The sequence below is a fragment of the Pristiophorus japonicus genome, chromosome 2 (genome assembly GCF_044704955.1).
Source record: "Pristiophorus japonicus isolate sPriJap1 chromosome 2, sPriJap1.hap1, whole genome shotgun sequence".
NCBI lineage: Eukaryota > Metazoa > Chordata > Chondrichthyes > Pristiophoridae > Pristiophorus > Pristiophorus japonicus.
In genome coordinates, this window is record NC_091978.1 from 113,067,158 (window position 1) to 113,086,257 (window position 19,100).

Genomic DNA, 19,100 nt, shown 5'->3' on the forward strand with positions numbered 1-19,100 from the left:
GGGGGGATGTCAATACTGAGGAGGACTGCAACAAATTACAGGAAGACATTAATAAACTTACAAGATGCACATATAATTGGCAAATGAATTCCAACACAGATAAATGTGAGGTATTACATTATGGTAAGAAAATTGGGGAGGTCACATATTACTTGGTAGAGGAGCAAAGGGATCTTGGAGTACAAATACACAAATCACTAAAAGTATCGACACAGGTTAACAAGGCCATAAAAGAGCAAACCGAGTACTAGGGTTTATTTCTGGAAGGATAGAATTCAAAAGTTGCAAAGTTATGCTAAACTTGTATCGAAAATTGGTTCGACCACATTTGGAGTACTGCGTACAATTCTGGTCGCCATATTATTAAAAGGATATAGAGGCACTGGTGAGAGTGCAAAAAAGATTTACAAGGATGCTACCAGAAATATGAGGGTGTACATATCAGGAAAGGATGAATAGGCTGGGTCTCTTTTCTCTTGAAAATGGAAAGCTGAAGGGTGACCTAACAGGGGTTTTTTAAATTATGAAAGATTTTGATAGAGTAGATATGGAGTGAGTGTTTTCACTTGCGGAAGAGCAAAACTAGAAGCCATCAATATAAGATAGTCACCAAGAAAGCAAATTGGTAATTCAGCAGAAACTTCTTTACCCAGAGAGTGGTGAGAATGTGGAACTCGCTACCACAAGGAGTGGTTGAAGCAACAAGGATAGATGTATTTAAGAGGAGGCTAGAAAGCATTTGAGGGAGAAGGGAATAGAGGGTTATGTTGATAGAGTTAGATGACAAAAGATGGGAGGAGGCTCAAGTGGAGCCAGATGGCCTGTTTATGTGCTGTATATACGATGTAATCCTATGTAATTCTTCTTCTTCTTCACACTCCTTTCCCTCTTCTTGGTCAACCAATGGCTGGGCAGGCTGCATTTCTTGGGTGTGTGAATAGAGGATGGCATAAGGGTGGTGTTGTGGTGAGGGGAGGGCGCGAAAGCAAGAAGTGCATGCCAGAAGGCGGATAATGCATGAGGATACCAGCATCCTGTATCCTTTCAGCCCCATCAATGGCCAAGGGCATAGCCCTGCCCCTGCCAAGAATGACCTGCACCGTCTCCTCCAAGAGGATGAGGTGAAGCTCGGAATGGGAAATGTGCCTCCTGATTTTTATAGATTCTTGGTAGGTGAGTGATTGCGGGAGGATTTGTGCATTAAGCAGTGTATGAGGCTAGTGATGCAGTTGGTAGGAGACAGCTTTTGAAGATGCAGTCACTGACCTTGACCGCTGGTCTGAAGTCATGAAGCTTCTTTGGGCACTGGAGCCAGGTGGTGGGGGTGGCACTGCTGGCAGTGACAACCTTGGTGATGTGGTCCCACATCGTTCTTTCTGGCCCCAGTGGGTAGAGAACCTTTCTTGCAGTGTTAACCCCCTGCAAAAAAGCTGGAGTGCTGCGTGCGAGACCCTGGATGCCCATTCCCTGGCTTGCTGAGCCGTTTGTGTGAGTACTGAAGCACTTTTCCCATTTTTTGAGGTTTGGAAGAAATTCAGCTTTAAGTGCTGAAGAATCCCATTTAGGACTTACTTTTAATGGAATTTTTTTATTGAAAAGCAGTGAGGACTGAAAACTACTTCTTTTCACTGCATTGTAATATTTATTAGCTCTGAATGCATTGCCCCTTTTACTCGTAGCCCCTTTAATTGCTCACAGTGCCTTGCGAACTCCATATCCTCACTCCCACATAAATGTCTTGGCTACTAAAGCAGGTCAGATGCTAGGTATTCTGCAGTGAGTGGCTCACCTCCTGATCAATGTTTTTGGAACCACGTAGCCCCTCAAAATTCTGCGCATGCATGATTTTTCTATTTAAAAGTTGGTTCACGAGCTGCACAGGACCTGTAGAGCGGCTGCACAGGTTAAAGGGAATGCTGCTTCTGAATCAATAAAGTCCCTCCACCACCTACAAGGCACAAGTCAAAAGTGTGATTGAATATTCTCCATTTGCCTGCAACATGATGGTTACAGCTGCAACATTCAAGAAGCTCGACACCATCCAGGACAAAGCAGTCTGCGTGATCAGAACACCATCGACTAGCTTAAACATCCCTCCCACCACTACCGGTGTACTGTATCTGCAGTGTATACTGTCTACAGAACAGCAGCAAGTCACCAAGGCTTTTTCAGTAGCATTTCACAAAGCTACAACCACCACCACCTTGAAGGACAAGGGCAGCAGATGCATGACAAAACCATCCCCTTCAAGTTTCCCTCCAAGTCTTAAACCATCCTCACTTGTACATATATTGCTCTTTCTTTATTGCTATTCACTCGCTACTCTCTTTAAAAAAAACTTACTCCGACTCTCTGTTCTAAATCTCTAACATTCAATCTTGTAGCTCTGTCCTCTCATAGATAATAGAATCATAGAACGATACAGCATAGAAGCAGGCCATTCGGCCCAACATGCCTGTGTCGGCTCTTTGGTAGAGTTATCCACAAAGTCCCACTGCCCTGCTTTTTCCCCATAAGCCCTGTAATTGTTTACCCTTCAAGTATGTAACCAATTCCCTTTTGAAAGTTATTATTGAATCTGCTTCCACCAACCTTTCAGGTAGTGCATTCTAGACCATAACAACTCGCTGCGTGATTTTTTTACCCCTCATATCGTCTCTGGTTCTTTTGCCAATTACACTTAAAACATGTTTTTTTTAACCAAGCTGGTTCTTCGTTTTTTTTATTTGTTCCTGGGATTTGGTCATCGCTTGCTAGGCCAGCATTTATTGCCCATCAATAATTGAGAAGGTGGGGGTGCGATGCCTTCTTGAACCGCTTTAGTCCGTGTGTTGAAGGTACTCCCACAGTGCTGTTAGGGAGGGAGTTCCAGGGTTTTGACCCAGTGACAATGAAGGAATGGTGATATACTTCCAAATCAGAATGGTGTGTGACTTGGAGGGGAATATGATGGTGATGGTGTTCACATGCGCCTGCTGCCCTTGTCCTTCTAGGTGGTAGAGATCGCAGGTTTGGGAGGTGCTGCCGAAGAAGCTTTGGTGAGTTGCTACAATGCATCTTGTAGATGGTACACACTGCAGCCATGAGCAGCCATGGTGGAGGGAGTAAATGCTTAAGATGGTGGACAGGATGCCAATCAAGCGGGCTGCTTTGTCCTGGATGGTGCCAAGCTTCTTGAGTGTTGTTGGAGATGCACTCATCCAGGCAAGTGGAGAGCATTCAATCACATTCCTGACTTGTGCCTTGTAAATGGTGGAAAGTCTATGGGGAGTCAGGAGGTGAGACACTCATTGCAGAACACCCAGCCTCTGACCTGCTCTTGTTGCCACGGTATTTATGTGGCTGGTCCAGTTAATTTTCTGGTCAATGATGACCCCCCAGGATGTTGATGATGGGGGATTCGATGATGGTAATGCCGATGCATGTCAAGGGGCGGTGGTTAGCCTCTCGCTTTTGGAGATAGTCATTGCCTGGCACTTGTGTGGCGCAAATGTTACTTGGCACTTATCGGCCCAAACCTGAATGTCATTCAGGTCTTGCTGCATGTGGGCATGGACTTATTATCTGAGGAGTTGCGAGTGGCACTGAACACTATGCAGTCAACAGCGAACATCCCCACTTCTGACCTTTATGATGGAAGGAAGGTCACTGATGAAGCAGCTGAAGATGGTTGGGCCTAGGGCACTGCCCTGAGGAACTCCTGCAGCAATGTCCTGGGGCTGTGATGATTGACCTCCAACCACCACAACCATCTTACTTTGTGCTAGTTATGACTCTAGCCAGTGGAGAGTTTTCCCCTGATTCCCATTGACTTCAGTTTTACTGGGGTTCGTTGATGCCACACTCAGTCAAATGCTCAAGTGCAGTCACTCTCACCTCACCTCTGGAATCCAACGCATTTGTCCATGTTTGTACCGAGGCTGTAATGAGGTCTGGAGCCGAGTGTTCCTGAGGAACTCAAAATGGGCATGGGAGAGCAGGTTATTGGTGAGTAAGTGTCACTTGATAGCACTGTCGATGACACCTTCCATCACATTGCTGATGATTGAGAGCAGACTGATGGGTCAGTAATTGGCTGGATTGGATTTGTCCTGCTTTTTGTGGACTGGACACACCTAGGCAGTTTTCCACGTTGTCGGGTAGATGCCAGTGCTGTAGCTGTACTGGAACAGCTTGGCTAGAGTCGTGGCTAGTTCTGGAGCACAAGTCTTTAGCATGACAGCCAGAATGTTGTCGGGGCTCATAGCCTTTGCTGTTTCCAGTGCGCTCAGCTGTTTCTTGATATCACGTGGTGTTAGAAACTAAGGATGCCTAAAAATGTATAAAACTGATATGAATGCTGTGTTTTAAAATTGTTCTTTTGAACTGAAGATGAGGTGTCTGCTTAGAATGATAGAGAAATGCTTAGAAATGCTAATTATCTGTGGTTTTCAAGTTAAAGTCAGTTTGTTTATGTATCTTTAAGATAATTTGTATGGAAAGGCTTAGAATCGAAGGACATTAGTAGGAATTAATTTAAACTCAGGCAGTTTACTACGCCGTAAAGAAGTTGACCACCGGTTAGAGGTGACAAAGCTCTGGTTTGGGCCTCATAGTTCAAAGGTTAGAGGATGAGGCTATGTATTGATTGTACCTGAGTGGAATAGGGACAGAGAGAGATGAAAGGAATTCTACAGAAAAGCGTCTTCGAGAAAGTATAAACGATGACATGTGACTAAAATTGTAAGACATCTTTAAGGCGGGTTCTTGAAACGAGAATCGAGACAAAGAACATGATACAGTATTGAATAGTAAGTTTTTAGGGGAACCTCTATAGGTCTTGTCAATAATCAGATTCAGGCCCACCCTAAAAATAGGTTAAAAGTGACCTCCCAAAAGTTTGTAGTCTCAGATGGAAGAAACAGAGAAAGAGAAGGAGGTTCACAGACGGAAGGAGAGAGAGAGAGGGAGAGAGAGAGAGAGAGAGTGAAGGAAGCCCTAGACGATAGGAAGAACAGAATTGCTCACGTGTGTCAATCATCTGTCCGATCGGACCGATTTCAACTATTGTTACGGTTGTATGTTTTTACTGTATAACTAATCTGTTATATTCCGTCTTAAACTCTGATTAAACACAATGGGGGTAAAATTCCGGTCAGAGGCTTCCTTCGGACGAACGCCTCCGACCCAAAATGTTTAAATGAAAATACCTGGTGGTCCCGGAGACGCCTTCGATTCCGGTCGGAGGCCTTCATTCGATGAGTAATGTACAGGGAGAGGACTTCCTCATACGTGAGAAAATGCTGGAGTCATGTGGGCTTGGACCACCTATCACTCTGCAGTATTCTCATTGATAATAATGGGAACTCCGTTTCTCCGAGTTCCCATTATTATCAATGAGAATAAATCCTAAAACAAGAAACACCACATAATAAATTTTTAAAAATACCTCACATATTTAACATTAATTGAAGTTAAATAAATGTTTTAGAGAAAAAAAATATTTTTTTAATGTGTTTTAACAGGGTTTAAAATAAACTTACCTTAATGGACAGGGATTTTACTATAAAAATGTGTATTAAAATTAAATTTTTATATGTTTTAAAACTCATATACTGGTAGAAGTAGGCTATGCGCCTGCTTTTACCAGGCGTAAGAGTCTGAAGGACATTCGTTGGGCATGAGTTACACAAATAGCCCAATCTCACCCACGCGGATGTCCTTCTCCCAAGGATGTGGAGGATCTGTTGAGAGAAATCTTGACAGATCGGAAAAGCCAGGTTTCGGCGCATGCACATCGCACCCCAAAGAGCAGCTTTTGTGAGGCCTTGCCGGGTCCGTGCACACTTCGTACGAACCCGGTGAGGCTAGAATTTTAGCCCCAATATATCCACCATATTGGCTTGCACACAAACCTGATTATTTAAAGTGACTAGACATAGCCATAAAGAGGCAATTTCTAACAGTGGAGTGAGTCTAATTGGCTGAAGACTGTCTTCTGTGATGGTGGGGACCTCAGGAGGAGGCCGATATGAATCATCCACTAGGCACTTCTGGCTGAAGATGACTGCAAACACGTCAGCCAAGTCTTTTGCACTCATGTGCTGGGCTCTGCCATAATTGAGGATGAGAATATTCATGGAGCCTCCTCCTCACGTTAGTTGTTTAATGGTCCACCACTATTCACGACTAGATGTGGCAGGACTGCAGAGTTTTGATTTTATTGTGGGATCACTTAGCCCTGTCTGTAGGGCTAAGTTCTTCCGCTTTTTAGAGTACATCTAGTCCTGTGTTGCAGCTTCTCCAGGTTGGCACCTTATTTTAGGTATGCCTGGTGCTGCTCCTGGCATGCTCTTCTACACTCCTCAATGAACCAGTGTTGCTCTCCTGGCTTGATGGTCATGGTAGTGTGAGGGATATGCCAGGCCATGAGGTTACAGATTGTGGTGGAATACAATTCTGCTGCTGATGATGACCCACGGTGCCTCATGGATGCCCAGTTTTGAGCTGCTAGATCTATTCTGAATCCATCCCGTTTAGCACGGTGGTAGTGCCACACAACACGATGGAAGATGTGCTCAGTGTGAAGACGGGTCTTCGTCTCCACAATGACTGTGTGGTGGTCGCTGCTACCAATGCTGTCATGGACAGATACATCTGCAACAGGTAAATTGGTGAGGACGAGGTCAAGTAGGTTTTTCCTTCCTGTTGTTTCTCTCACCACCTGTCGGAGGTCCAGTCTGGCATCTATGTCTTTCACGACTCAGCCAGCTCGGCCAGTAGTGGTGCTACTGAGCCACTCTTGGTGATGATATTGAAGTCCTTCACTCAGAGTACATTTATGCCCTTGCTACTATCAGCGCTTCTTCCAAATGGTGTTCAACATGGAGGTGTACTGATTCATCAGCTGAGGGAGGGCGGTAGGTGGTAATCAGCAGGAGGATTCAATGCCTATGCTTGACCTGAAACCATGAGATTCATGGGGTCTGAAGTCAATGTTGAGGACTCCCAGGCCACTCCTGGTAGGTCTGTCCTGCCCAGGGAACAGGACATATCCGAGGATGGTGCTGGAGGAATTTGGGACATTGTCTGAAAGGAATGATTCTGTGAGTATGACTATGCTGTTGCCTGACTGTTCTGTGGGACAGCTCTCCCAATTTTGGCACAAGTCCCCAGATGTTGGTGAGAAGGACTTTGCAAGGTCTACTGGGCTGGGTGTGCGATTGTGATGTCCAAAGTCGGGGCTGAGGTCACTGCTGGGTGGTCCATTTGGTTTTATTCTTCTTATTGTTTCTTGTAGCGTTCTATTACAACTGAGTCACTTGCTAGGCCATTTTGGATTGCTGTGGTTCTGAAATCACATATAGGCCAGACCAGGTAAGGTAAGGATGGCAGATTTCCTTCCCTAAAGGACATTAGTGAACCAGATGGGTTGTTATGACAATCTGATAGTTTCATTATTGAAACTAATTTTTTTTTAATTCCAGATTTTTATTTAATTAACTGAACTTAATAGCTGCCATGGTGGGATTTGAACTCATGTCTCTGGAGTATTAGTCCAGGCCTCTGGATTAGTAGTCCTGTAATTTAACCAATATGCTAACGTTCCCATGTTTATTGGTGTATTGAAATGCAGTGCCAGGATAAATCATTACTTTCATTCACTTGGGACGTAACTTTTGTTTATTGTTCTAACAGTTACTTAATATTTTAAATTATTGTATTATTTAAGTAATTCTTTACCAAGGGAATATTAGAATATAAAACTCACTACCACATGAAGTAGTTGAGGTGAATAGTATAGATGCATTTAAGGAGAAGCTAGATAAATACATGAAGGAGAAAGGAATAGAAGGATATGTTGTTAGGGTGAGATGAGGTAGGGTGGGAGGCGGCTCATGTGGAGCATAAACACCAACATGGATCTGTTTGTAGGAATGGCTTGTTCCTGTGCTGTAAATTCGATGTATTTGGATGTAATTCTATGTAACTACTTTCCACATTTTTTTTTATGATTAGGGAAAGTGATTTAACCTGGAACAAACTGTTGAGCAGTTGTGGGGACATTTTCCTTACTGCCTGGGAGTGAAGGAGGCTTCCAGTCGGTTATTGTAACAGTTGTTTGAACAGCTGGCATGCATTCGGCTCATCTGTACTGTTTACAATTCGTACTTGAATGGGAGTGCAGGTGGGAAGAGCTGAGCATGTGCCGACAGTAACCAGGTGGAAAGTTCCTTCACACCTATGCAGCTGAAAGGAATCAGAACATGATCACAATGGACCAGAATTTGCAGTCTGTGGTGTAAGCAGTTTTGATCCTAGCCCAATGGCTAGATGGACGGTTCGAATCACCCCGCCTTACAAGAATTCTATACCCGGGGATTATTATTCAGAGTGTAAATGAAATAAGTCACGGACAGGAATGCTTCGGTGAAAAATCGCACTTATTTATTTATTTTCACTAATCTTTTTCTCTTCACATATCTATAGAAGCTTTTGCAGTCAGTTTTTATGCTCCCAGCAAGCTTCCTCTGATACTCTATCTTCCCCCTCCTAATTAATCCTTTGTCCTCCTCTGCTGTATTACAAAATGGCTAAAACATAGAAACATAGAAAATAGGTGCCGGAGTAGGCCATTCGGCCCTTCGAGCCTGCACCACCATTCAATAAGATCATGGCTGATCACTCCCTCAGCACCCCTTTCCTGCTTTCTCTCCATACCCCTTGATTCCTTTAGCCACAAGGGCCGTATCTAACTCCCTCTTGAATATATCCAATGAACTGGCATCAACAACTCTCTGCGAGTAGGGAATTCCACAAGTTAACAACTCTCTGAGTGATAAAGTTTCTCCTCATCTCAGTCCTAAATGACCTACCCCTTATCCTAAGACTGTGTCCCCTGGTTCTGGACTTCATCATCGGGAACATTCTTCCCGCATCTAACCTGTGGAATCTGGAGTTTTAACAAACCAGCCTTTTCACATATCTGCACAGAGTGACCCCACCACAGGGAAAGTACCCTCAGAGAAAAAAATACATAAAGTCCACGAAACATTCTCGACTGAGTCCATTCTTTAAACAGAGACTTTGCGATCTCTTCAGTGGGGAAGCAAAGATGTTCGCCTCAGGCCCTGAAGAAAGCTACCCACAAATAGCTTGCAATCTCTGTGGCAGGAAGTTTGCCTTTTTCAACGTGCTATTGAGATCAGTGTAGTGGAGTGGGAATCCCATCGCACGATCTGCTATGATGTCAACAACCTGTCTAAGGAGCGAATCACCTGGCAGAATTCTTACAGATAGGGAACCAGGAAGTGAAGAAGTTGCTTTTATTCAGACTTTCTAAAAATGTTACAGAGAGCAAAACAAAGATTGGGGCCCTCACATGGGGAAAAGGAAAACCTGAAATAAATATGGAAAAACTTAAAAAATATATATTTTTTTTAAGTTTCTTAAAAACAGTAATTTTCATTATTATGGAGAAATTTGACACTCCACAAAATTAAAATTAGTTTTTCAGGGCCATACATTTGTTTAGCAGTCAATAGGCTGCTAAAACCCCAGTTACACCTAATCAAACAAGGCCGAACTTTTTATGGGAAACTTAACAGCGATATTACCATGGAAAAGCCCAAAGGGAAGAAATTGGTTTACGCCATGTTTGAGGGCGGTAACCAAGTCATGGCGGGACTTCCTCTGTGTAGCGCTGAAATAATTCAATGCCCCTCCCCTTCCAATAAAGGGGAGGGCCGCTGTGAACTCTGCAGGCCCTTTGATGACCTCCACTGGGCCACCAGGGCTCCGTGGTGCCCTGGCCACAGCCCAGCACCGAGATGGAGTGCCGAGCTGTAAGATTGCGGCCCGGACCCTGCGACATTGCTGGAGCATGAGCGACCAGTGAGTGGTCTGAAGGGAAAAAAAAGCACCGAGGGGTCCCAAGTACGGCAAAAAGAAATGTTCTAAGTTTCTACGTTGGATTTCTTTATTTTGGCACAGCCTAATCTGTCCTTTAGTTTGGGAGTGGAGCTTTGATCTGCGCCAAAATGTTCAGGTTGCCACGGTAACAATGCGAGCTGAGGCTGGAAAATGAAACATACAGCCAGCTCACAACACATTAAAACACATTGTATCAACTTAAAAACACATTAAAACACATGGCATCAACTTAAAAACACATTAAAATATATTGCAGCAACTTACCTCCAATTAGTAAAGTGTCCCCCCCCCCGCCCCAATGCCGGTGCCGGTCCCACTTCCCCGCCCGACCCTAGCCCCGAGTGCCTTGCTGGTCTGCTTCCCTAGCCTGCCCCAAGTGCCTTGCCGGTGCCAGTCCCACTCCCCCACCCCTAGCCCTGGCTGAAGGGCTTGCGGGTCTGCTTCCCTAGCCCGCCCCGAGCCCCTTGCCGATGCTGGTCCAGCTAACGCGCCCCCTCCCCCCACTCCCCAGCCCCGAGTGCCTTGCCGCTCCTGCCCCTAGCCCAGGCTGAATGATCTCCCGCTCTTTTTCCCTGCCCCTATCTAGGTCGAGTGGCCTCCCAGTCTGCTCTCCCTCCGTCCCTACCCCAGGCCGAAAGGCCACCACCCTCCTGGTCCCTGCACCTAACTACACCTGAAAGGCTTCCACCCTCCTCTCTCCTCCCCCCCCCCCTACCACCCCCTCCTCTCTCTGCTCCCACCCTCCCTCTCCTCTCTCTCTCTCCCCCACCCCTCCTCTCTCCCCCTGTCTTTTCTCTTTCCCCACCCCCACCTCTCTCTCCCCCTCTCTCTTACCTTTCCTGCTGCTGCTGTCCAGGCATCTGCTGCACTTACCTGCGCCGATTCCCTTACCTGCGCCGATTCCCTTACCTGCGCCGATTTCTTTAACGCTCCAGAAGGTTTTTCCGCAGAGGCCACATATGCTGGCCTAAGAAGAACTGGAGTAACTCTCAGCTGGCCGAACTTGCCTAAATGGCCAGAATTGGCGTGGGTGGCAGGTTACACCCTCATTGTGTGAAGAAAAAACTTATCTAAAAAAATCGTAACTAACTGAGTTACGCTGGTGCAAATTGATTGGGGAAACTATGTCTTTTTAACTTAGGCCAAAAAAAGCAGGCTGCGCAAAAAAAACCGCACAAATCACTGGGTTAAATTGAGCCCGATAATCGGCAACATACGCCGGAATCTCCTGTGAATCTCATTAGCATACCCCGGAACTTAAAAACAAGGCTAAAACAAGCAGAAATCAAAGTAAAAAATCAGGACATGAGGAAATCGCAGAATTTACTGCATATTCCTTTGTGCACCTTAAGCACACATACAATGTAACTCACTCTGATGGCAGCAAAATCCATTCAAAGATCCAGAACATAAAATGTAGGTTGCAGTGAAGAGAAATAAAAAACAACCACTGCCCATATTTTTAGGTGTAAACTTACATCCATTCAGAACCACTGTAAATGCTGAAAGCTCGCATTCTCTGGTCTTTTGCATGTGGGGACTGAGCTATGTTGATGAGCATCAGAGGGTTTCAGTGAAAGTTTCACTGAATCAGCGGAGGATGTCGAGATATTGAGGTGGAGCATAAAAATGGGTGTATTTCACTTGCATCTAAATTTCCTTAATCTTTTGAGCACTCCACAGATGCGCCTCCTCCTCCCCGCTCTCCCGAGACCTAGCTTCATGCTGGCTAGGCCAGCCTGCAGATCACCCAATATGGTGCTGGGCCAAAAGCAGGAGATGGGCTACAGGGGGACAGTTATTTGGGGGCGTGCAGCTCTCCGAAGGAATGGTAATGAAGTGCGTCCCTTGAAACCCATCGGGATTACTACTGTTGAGATCGGGATTCCCTCTGTAAGGGTCAGGATTCCCACTGTCAGGATCGGGATTCCCACTGTCAGGGCTGGGAATCCAACTGTCAGGATGGGGATTCCCACTGTCAGGATGGGGATTCCCACTGTCAGGATCGGGTCATTGGCCCACACATTCCGCCGGACGCCCAAGATTGAAAACCTATCACGCAGCTGCATTCCAAGGGCAAAGAAATACCTTGAGTGTGAACAGCTCTTTCACACTGCAATTGTTAATCAGTGCTCACGTTTCTAAAATAAAAAGGCTGAATGCGACAATAATAACCTACAAGATCCCGGAATATTATTATCGAGTCATAGAATGGTTACAGCACAGAAGGAGGCCACTCGGCCCGTTGAGCCCATGCCGACTCTCTGCAAGAATACTTCAGCTAGTCCCAGGCCCCACCTTTTCCTCCATCGCCCTGCACATTTATTTTCCTTCAGGTACTTATCCAATTCCCTTTTGAAAGTCACAATTGAGTCTGCCTCCACCATCCTTTCAGGCCATGTATTACTCAAGTGGGTTTGAAAAAGTGCGGAATTATTTAATATAATAGCATTCATTCTGAATTATAAGATTCATCCTGATTCACAAATTGTTTTTGTCCTTTTTATAGGTGGTCTTCTTCTTCAACCATCCGAGACTTTTAACGTTGATGTGATGGGAGCCAAAATGTTGTCAGGCCCTCCAGGTGTTCAGTTTGGCACCTCCATTCAGCAGTTCTCAAACTCTGATGGACAATGGTAAGGCACAAGTTATTCTGACATTTATTTTGAGAACAAAATAACAGAACACAGTTCACCTACAATCATGTTATTAATGTCTACTGCACCTTATAAAGTGATAAAGTAAATAAAAAAACAAGAGCAGTACAATGTTCAATCTGTAAAGAGAGTACATAAGAACATAAGAAATAAGAGCAGAAGAAGTCCATTTGGACCCTCGAGTTTGCTCCGCAATTTAATAAAATCATATCTGATCTGATCATGGACTCAGCTCCATTTTCCTGCCCTCTCCCCATAACGCTTTATTCCCTTATCGCTCAAAAATCTGTCTTAAATCTCCGTCTTAAATATATTCAATGACCCAGCCTCCACAGCTCTCTGAGGCAGAGAATTCCATAGATTTACAACCCTCTGAGAGAAGAAATTCCTCCTCATCTCAGTTTTAAATGGGCGGCCCCTTATTCTGAGACTATGTCCCCTAGTTTTAGTTTCTCCGATGAGTGGAAACATCCTCTCTGCATCCAGCTTGTCGAGCCCCCTCATTATCTTATATATTTCGATAAGATCACCTCTCATTCTTCTGAACTCCAATGAGTATAGGCCCAACCTACACAAAGTATACTCATAAGTCAACGCCATCATCTCCGGAATCAACCTAGTGAACCTTCTCTGAACAGCGTCCAATTCAATTATATCTTTCCTTAAATATGGAGACCAAAACTGTACGCAATACTCCAGGTGTGGCCTCATCAATACTCTGTATAGTTGTAGCAGGACTTCTCTGCTTTTATACTCTATCCCCCTTGCAATAAAGGCTAACATTCCATTTGCCTTCCTGATTACTTGCTGTATCTGCATGCTAACTTTTTGTGTTTCATGCACAAGGACCCCCAGGTCCCTCTGTACTGCAGCACTTTGCAATTTTTCTCCATTTAACTTATAATTTGTTTTTCTATTTTTACTGCCAAAGTGGATAACCTCACATTTTCCCACATTATACTCCATCTGCCAAATTCTTGCCCACTCACTTAGCTTGTCTATATTCCTTTGCAGATTTTGTGTGTCCTTTTGGGGGGGGGTGGCGATTCCAAGACCAGGGAGGTCCAAATTCCAGGGAGGTCCAAGCTCGGGGGGGAGCAGGACGGTTCCAAGTCTGGGGAAGTCCAAGCTCGGGGGGCGGTGGGCAGGCGGTTACAAGCTCAGGCAGAGGTCTAATCCCCGACCTTGGGCCTGACTTCAATCCCCAGAGGGAAGGGGTCCGATCCCCGACCCCTGAGTGGGAGATCCGATTGCCGACCCAGGGGACGGTGCGGCTGCTGGTGGGTGACCTTGAGGGCCCGGGAGGAAGCATTCCTGCTCCTACCGGCCCACGAGGATTGCTCCCGAGGCTGAGGCCACCTCGTTGCAGCTACTGAGAATGCTGAGCCCCGGGATCCCTTGCCGCCTGCAGTTCAACCTGCACAGCAGGCTAAAGCAGAGGCTTCAGGCATTATAATATTTAAAATGCCAATCCATCTCCTGGCAGTGGGTTGGCTGCCCTCACCCCGTCCCGCCTGTGTAAAAGGTGAAAGTGGGCGGGCTGGAGGCAGGTAGGGAGTCAGGATTTAGGTTTTTACAAATTTCACTTTCCCGGCCCCTAACATACCCATTTTTTCATGTGCAAATTACCCCCTGGGTGTGGTTAGGGGGTTAAATGGCCAAAAGTTAGAGGCGTGTTGGGAAACTGGCTCCAACCAGTCGACTTCCAGGTTTTTTTTACCTGAGGCGGGACAAGGGGCCAGCAGACAACCCACTTCCAGGAGGCAGGTTGCCATTGTAAATATGATAAATATGCTGGAAACCTCGGATTTAAATCTGCCGCACAGGTTTTACTGTGGCTGGTCAGGTTTCCGGGGCTTTGGGAAACACGGCAGCTGCAGCGAGGTGCGGTCAGCCTTGCGAACACTCCTGGTGGGCCAGGAGCAGCAAGAGTGATTCCTTCCAGCACCCCACTCTCCCCAAACATCAGACCGCACCCCCCAGCCCCCAACATACAAATACGCCTCCCTCAGGATCGGACACTCTGGGGTCAGGGATCAGATGCCCCCCCACAAACCTGCTCCAGCCTGAAGTCAGGGATTGGACCCTCCTTCAGATCGCACCCCCACCCCCACCGCCCCCCGCCCCCCCCCCCTCGGGGATTAGACCTCCCTGGTCCTGCAGCCTCCTCTGGAATGCTTGGTAAGTAAAAATTACCCCCCCAGATTTCCAGGAGCAGCAGAGGAGGAACCAGAAATGATCCAAAACAAGCAATCTTTGATATATTAAATGACTTACATCTGCACTCAGCACCGATTGTGTAACACCTACTTCCTGTAAATGTCGTGTTTTTTCTGTCACAGTCACATTTGTCAAAGACCAGCTCTATCATGCTATGTCCTTCGTGCTTTTCGGTTATGTTTTCCTCTGTTTCTATTGATGCTAGTTACAGTTTTCCTACATCGCAACAGTGACTACACTTCAAAGGTAATTCATTGGTTGTAAAGCGCTTTGGGGTGCCGTGAGGTTGTGAAAGGCGATATACAAATAGAAGTTTTTTTTTTCTTCCATTTTACTCTGCCCATTTGTTACCTTTGAGATCTCCCAAATCTGATTCCTGCCTAGATGGCACTGTAAAAACCTGCTTCAGGCATTTCAAGCCTTTCAATTAATTAAAAGATAATTTAAAGTTTTTCAAGTTTTGTAAAGAAATACTGCATGCCGTTTTGGTTTCCATATTTACGAAAGGATATACTTGCTTTGGAGGCAGTTCAGAGAAGGTTCACTGGGTTGATTCCGGAGATGAGGGGGTTGACTTATGAGGAAAGGTTGAGTAGGTTGGGCCTCTACTCATTGGAATTCAGAAGAATGAGAGGTGAACTTATCGAAATGTATAAGATTATGAGGGGACTTGACAAGGTGGATGCAGAGAGGATGTTTCCACTGATAGGGGAGACCAGAACTAGAGGGCATAATCTTAGAATAAGGCCGCCCATTTAAAACTGAGATGGGGAGACATTTTTTCTCTCAGAGGGTTGTAAATCTGTGGAATTCGCTGCCTCAGAGAGCTGTGGAAACTGGGACATTGAATAAATTTAAGAAATAGACAGTTTCTTAAATGATAAGGGGATAAGGGGTTATGGGGAGCGGGCAGGGAAGTGGACCTGAGTCCATGATCAGATCAGCCATGATCATATTAAATGGCGGAGCAGGCTCAAGAGGCCGTATGGCCTATTCCTGCTCCTATTTATTATGTTCTTATGTTAAAGCCCCTCCACTGTCTCCCACCTCTGGGAGCCCAAATATTTCCTGTTCTCACTGCCACTAAAACAGCCCATTGTCACCATAATTTGCTGTAGCAGGGCATCTAATGGCATCTGCTGTAAGTTAGACTTTCCCCTACAGGTTTGAGATTTTTTAATTGTTTGTGTGGAAAGTTACTGAAAGTGCGAGCCGATAACATCACAGTGAAAGAAACACGGTATCTGGGACATGTGTGATCAGCGCAAGCAACTGTGTATCTCCTTAACCAATCAGATTGAAGGATTGTGACATTAGCAGCAAAAGGGTGAATTCAATGTCAAATCAGGTACAGAAAAAAAAGTAAAGAGAGGCAAAGAAAGATTGGATTAAGAGAGAGATGGAGGAAAAAGAGACAGAACGGAAAAGTAAAAATAATACATTTAAAATTTATCATTTAAAAAATATTAGGGGAAATATTTCTCGGAACATCCCCTATGTTGTCATATGTGCCCCAGCAAAGGAGCTAATAGTAAGTATGCATAAAATATTACCGACACGGACATGATGGGCCAAATGGCCTCCTTCTATGTCATAATTTTCTATGATAAAATGTACATTAAACCTTCTGTGTCCTCATAATTACAGTACTTTGAACACCATGCTGTCGCAAGAAAATCATTAGAAACTGGTTTTATCCAGTGGCTGGAACCATTTATGCTCCAATTTCATGTATATACTATGGGGCAGTTACTTATTTTTTATAAATAGGCCAACTTAGAACCAGCAAGCAGATAACAAACTAATTGCCTTCGAAATCCTAGAGGATCATTTCTGTCAGTTCTCTTCGGCAGGTGGCATTTCAAATTCCACAAGTATTCTACTGGTTGCCTACCTTAACTCCGATGGGAGACCGGCGGAACCCCCAGGAGAACAGCGCAATTGGTTATTTTTCATGCGTTTAGCCATTTCCCTGGGAGTTCCACCTGACTCCTATTACAGTTACATAGATCTCTGGAATTTCAGGGCCAGTGTGTTTATTGGCTGCCAATCACTTTTATCATGTGAAGACTGCGGTCTTCACAATAAAGAGTTGCACATCCTGTCATGGTTTTATAATTGTAGCTTCATTATTGTAAATCATTAGATCTCCAGACCCAAGCTCATTAACACCTCAGTTATGAGGAGCTCCTGTCAAATGAATTACAATTCTTGGGTTAGTTGGTCTTCTATGGAATTGCTTGTGGACCAAATTAGTTTAAAAAAATGGAATTGAAAATCTCAGCAGCAGGCATCTCTGAGTCTGCTCATAGTTTGAGGTTTGATCTGAGGAGCAAGCCTTCAGCAGATCCAGACCTTAGGTTATTAATGTTTCAGTGAGACTTGGAACTTTTCAGTGTTTACTGTTTTACTTTCTTAGTTAAATTTTCAGTTACAATTTTAAAATAATTTTTGGTCTAGAATCACAATGGCTGCCTTTTGTATTTGTATGTTATTGGTCTGTGCTAAACATGTGAGCAATTATACTATATGATTGATACAACTCCTTATTTATTCACTGATAAGGCATTTCCAGCCCCATTTTGGTGGTTTTTTACTGAGGTTCAGGTCCACTCTTTAGCAAAATTTTGCTCTTTATTTTTTTTTGTTTTGATCCAGCGATCAGCGTAAATGGGGACGGTAATTACATCTAAGGGGCAATGACACAGCGGTGACAGCGCTGAGGGGTGGAAGTTGGGGGCGGTGCGGAGTCACCAGCGCGATGACATTATCACGGCGACACGTCACCACGGCTCTCCGCTTCACTTAAATGAGGGAGCCTTTGCAATTTAAAAACTTCGGCCCTCTGGGCCATCAGGGAGGATTTTGGCCGGGCCAGTGGCTTGGCACCCAAGAGGGGGTGCCAGGCTGCCTGTTGGCAGCCCGGCCGGACACGGGGCATATTTGTCGGGCTGCTGACAAAAAAAAACATGGCGGCAGCGGCAATGTATCCTCCCCTTTAAGGGAAACCGTACCGCCATTGCGGAAAGCAAGAGCCTCACTGGACCACCGGGGGAAAGCTTGTTTTGGCACCGCCGGGCGGGTCGAAGATTTTCCCTGGGGAATGTCACCGTTGGGGGTAATTCGGCGGTGCGCACAGTGATGAAGTGCTTGACACTGAACAGCAGCAGCAGAGTGGTGGGGGGTTGGTGGGGGGGGGTGGTGTTGGGGCACTGCCGGGTAAATTCGAGAGGACAATTGGGCTAGCAGCGGCCATTCCACCAAAAGTCAGCGGCTACTCCACTCCGCAGCGTAGCCACCGATTTGCGGTGGTAACAGGCCATAAGGAAAGGGGCAATTTCGGCTCCAGGGTCACTTCAATACACGAAAACACGTTGAAGTTAAACAGCAGGCTTGTTTTATAATCTGAAATAGTGGGATAGGTGTCTGAAGTAAAGACTAAGGGGCCGAAATTGATCAACTTACTGCCCACTGTTGCCGACTGCCGCCTACTGCTGCCGACCTTCCTCTGCTCGAACCACCCAGTGCCACTTTCGACGTGGCCTGGAGCGGGCGGGAGGGGAGAGCCGCCGGGAAGTTCCCGCCGACGTCAGCGGACGGCAGATGCCCGCTGAGATGCCAGATTGGTGCGGGCTGGAGTCGGCGGCAGGTAAGTGTCAATATCGTGTAAAAAATATAAATGGAATGTTTTTAAATTATTTCTTTACATGTACTTAGCTGGATGAGGTCCCCTGGAGGTCCTCAGATGTTTCTTTTTTTTGTTGATGATTTTTGTTTTTAGGCCTTCGACCCTCCGTGGGTTCGACTCCATCCTTGGCGGCACTTGGGCGGCAAGTGCCTCTGCCGCCGAGAATTAGACCTCCCGCCCGCTGCTGCCCAGGTTGGCAGCGTACGTCGTTGATTTGCCGCTTGTCGACCTTCGAGGGAACTCAGCGATGAAAACCCCACCGAAGGTACCGCCCGGTACCTCGGCGGCCATTGGCGGCAATTTGGGTGGAGGCTTTGACCAAACTCAGCCCCTTAGTAAAAACACACTATAATCTGATAAATGCAACACAAAACAGTTGCCGATATGTAATGAGTATATTTTTATGTTAATTTAAGAAGGTTGTTTACAGTATTTTCTCACAAATGATGACAGAGTTCAGCAGTGATCATTCTACTTTAGTCTTTGGCCATTGCAATGATATGATCCTCTGGCTACAGCTCAAAAAGCTGCATATTTTTATAATTATTATTATTCTCCCTGCTCTACTGTCCAAAGCTGCTCAAAATGACAATGGTGACAAGGATGAGCTAAACCACAAAAAG

General features: G+C 45.5%; 1 protein-coding gene across 2 annotated transcripts in view; it reads left to right on the forward strand.

Annotated features, from left to right (window-relative positions):
* LOC139240204 (integrin alpha-2-like) overlaps positions 1 to 19,100 on the forward strand; it is a 233,106-nt gene that overhangs the window by 33,258 nt on the left and 180,748 nt on the right. For both annotated transcript variants that reach the window (XM_070868661.1, XM_070868671.1), the window contains exon 2: positions 12,422 to 12,548. In XM_070868661.1, coding sequence (XP_070724762.1) covers positions 12,422 to 12,548 — 127 coding nt within the window. The remainder of the gene's footprint in view (positions 1 to 12,421; positions 12,549 to 19,100) is intronic.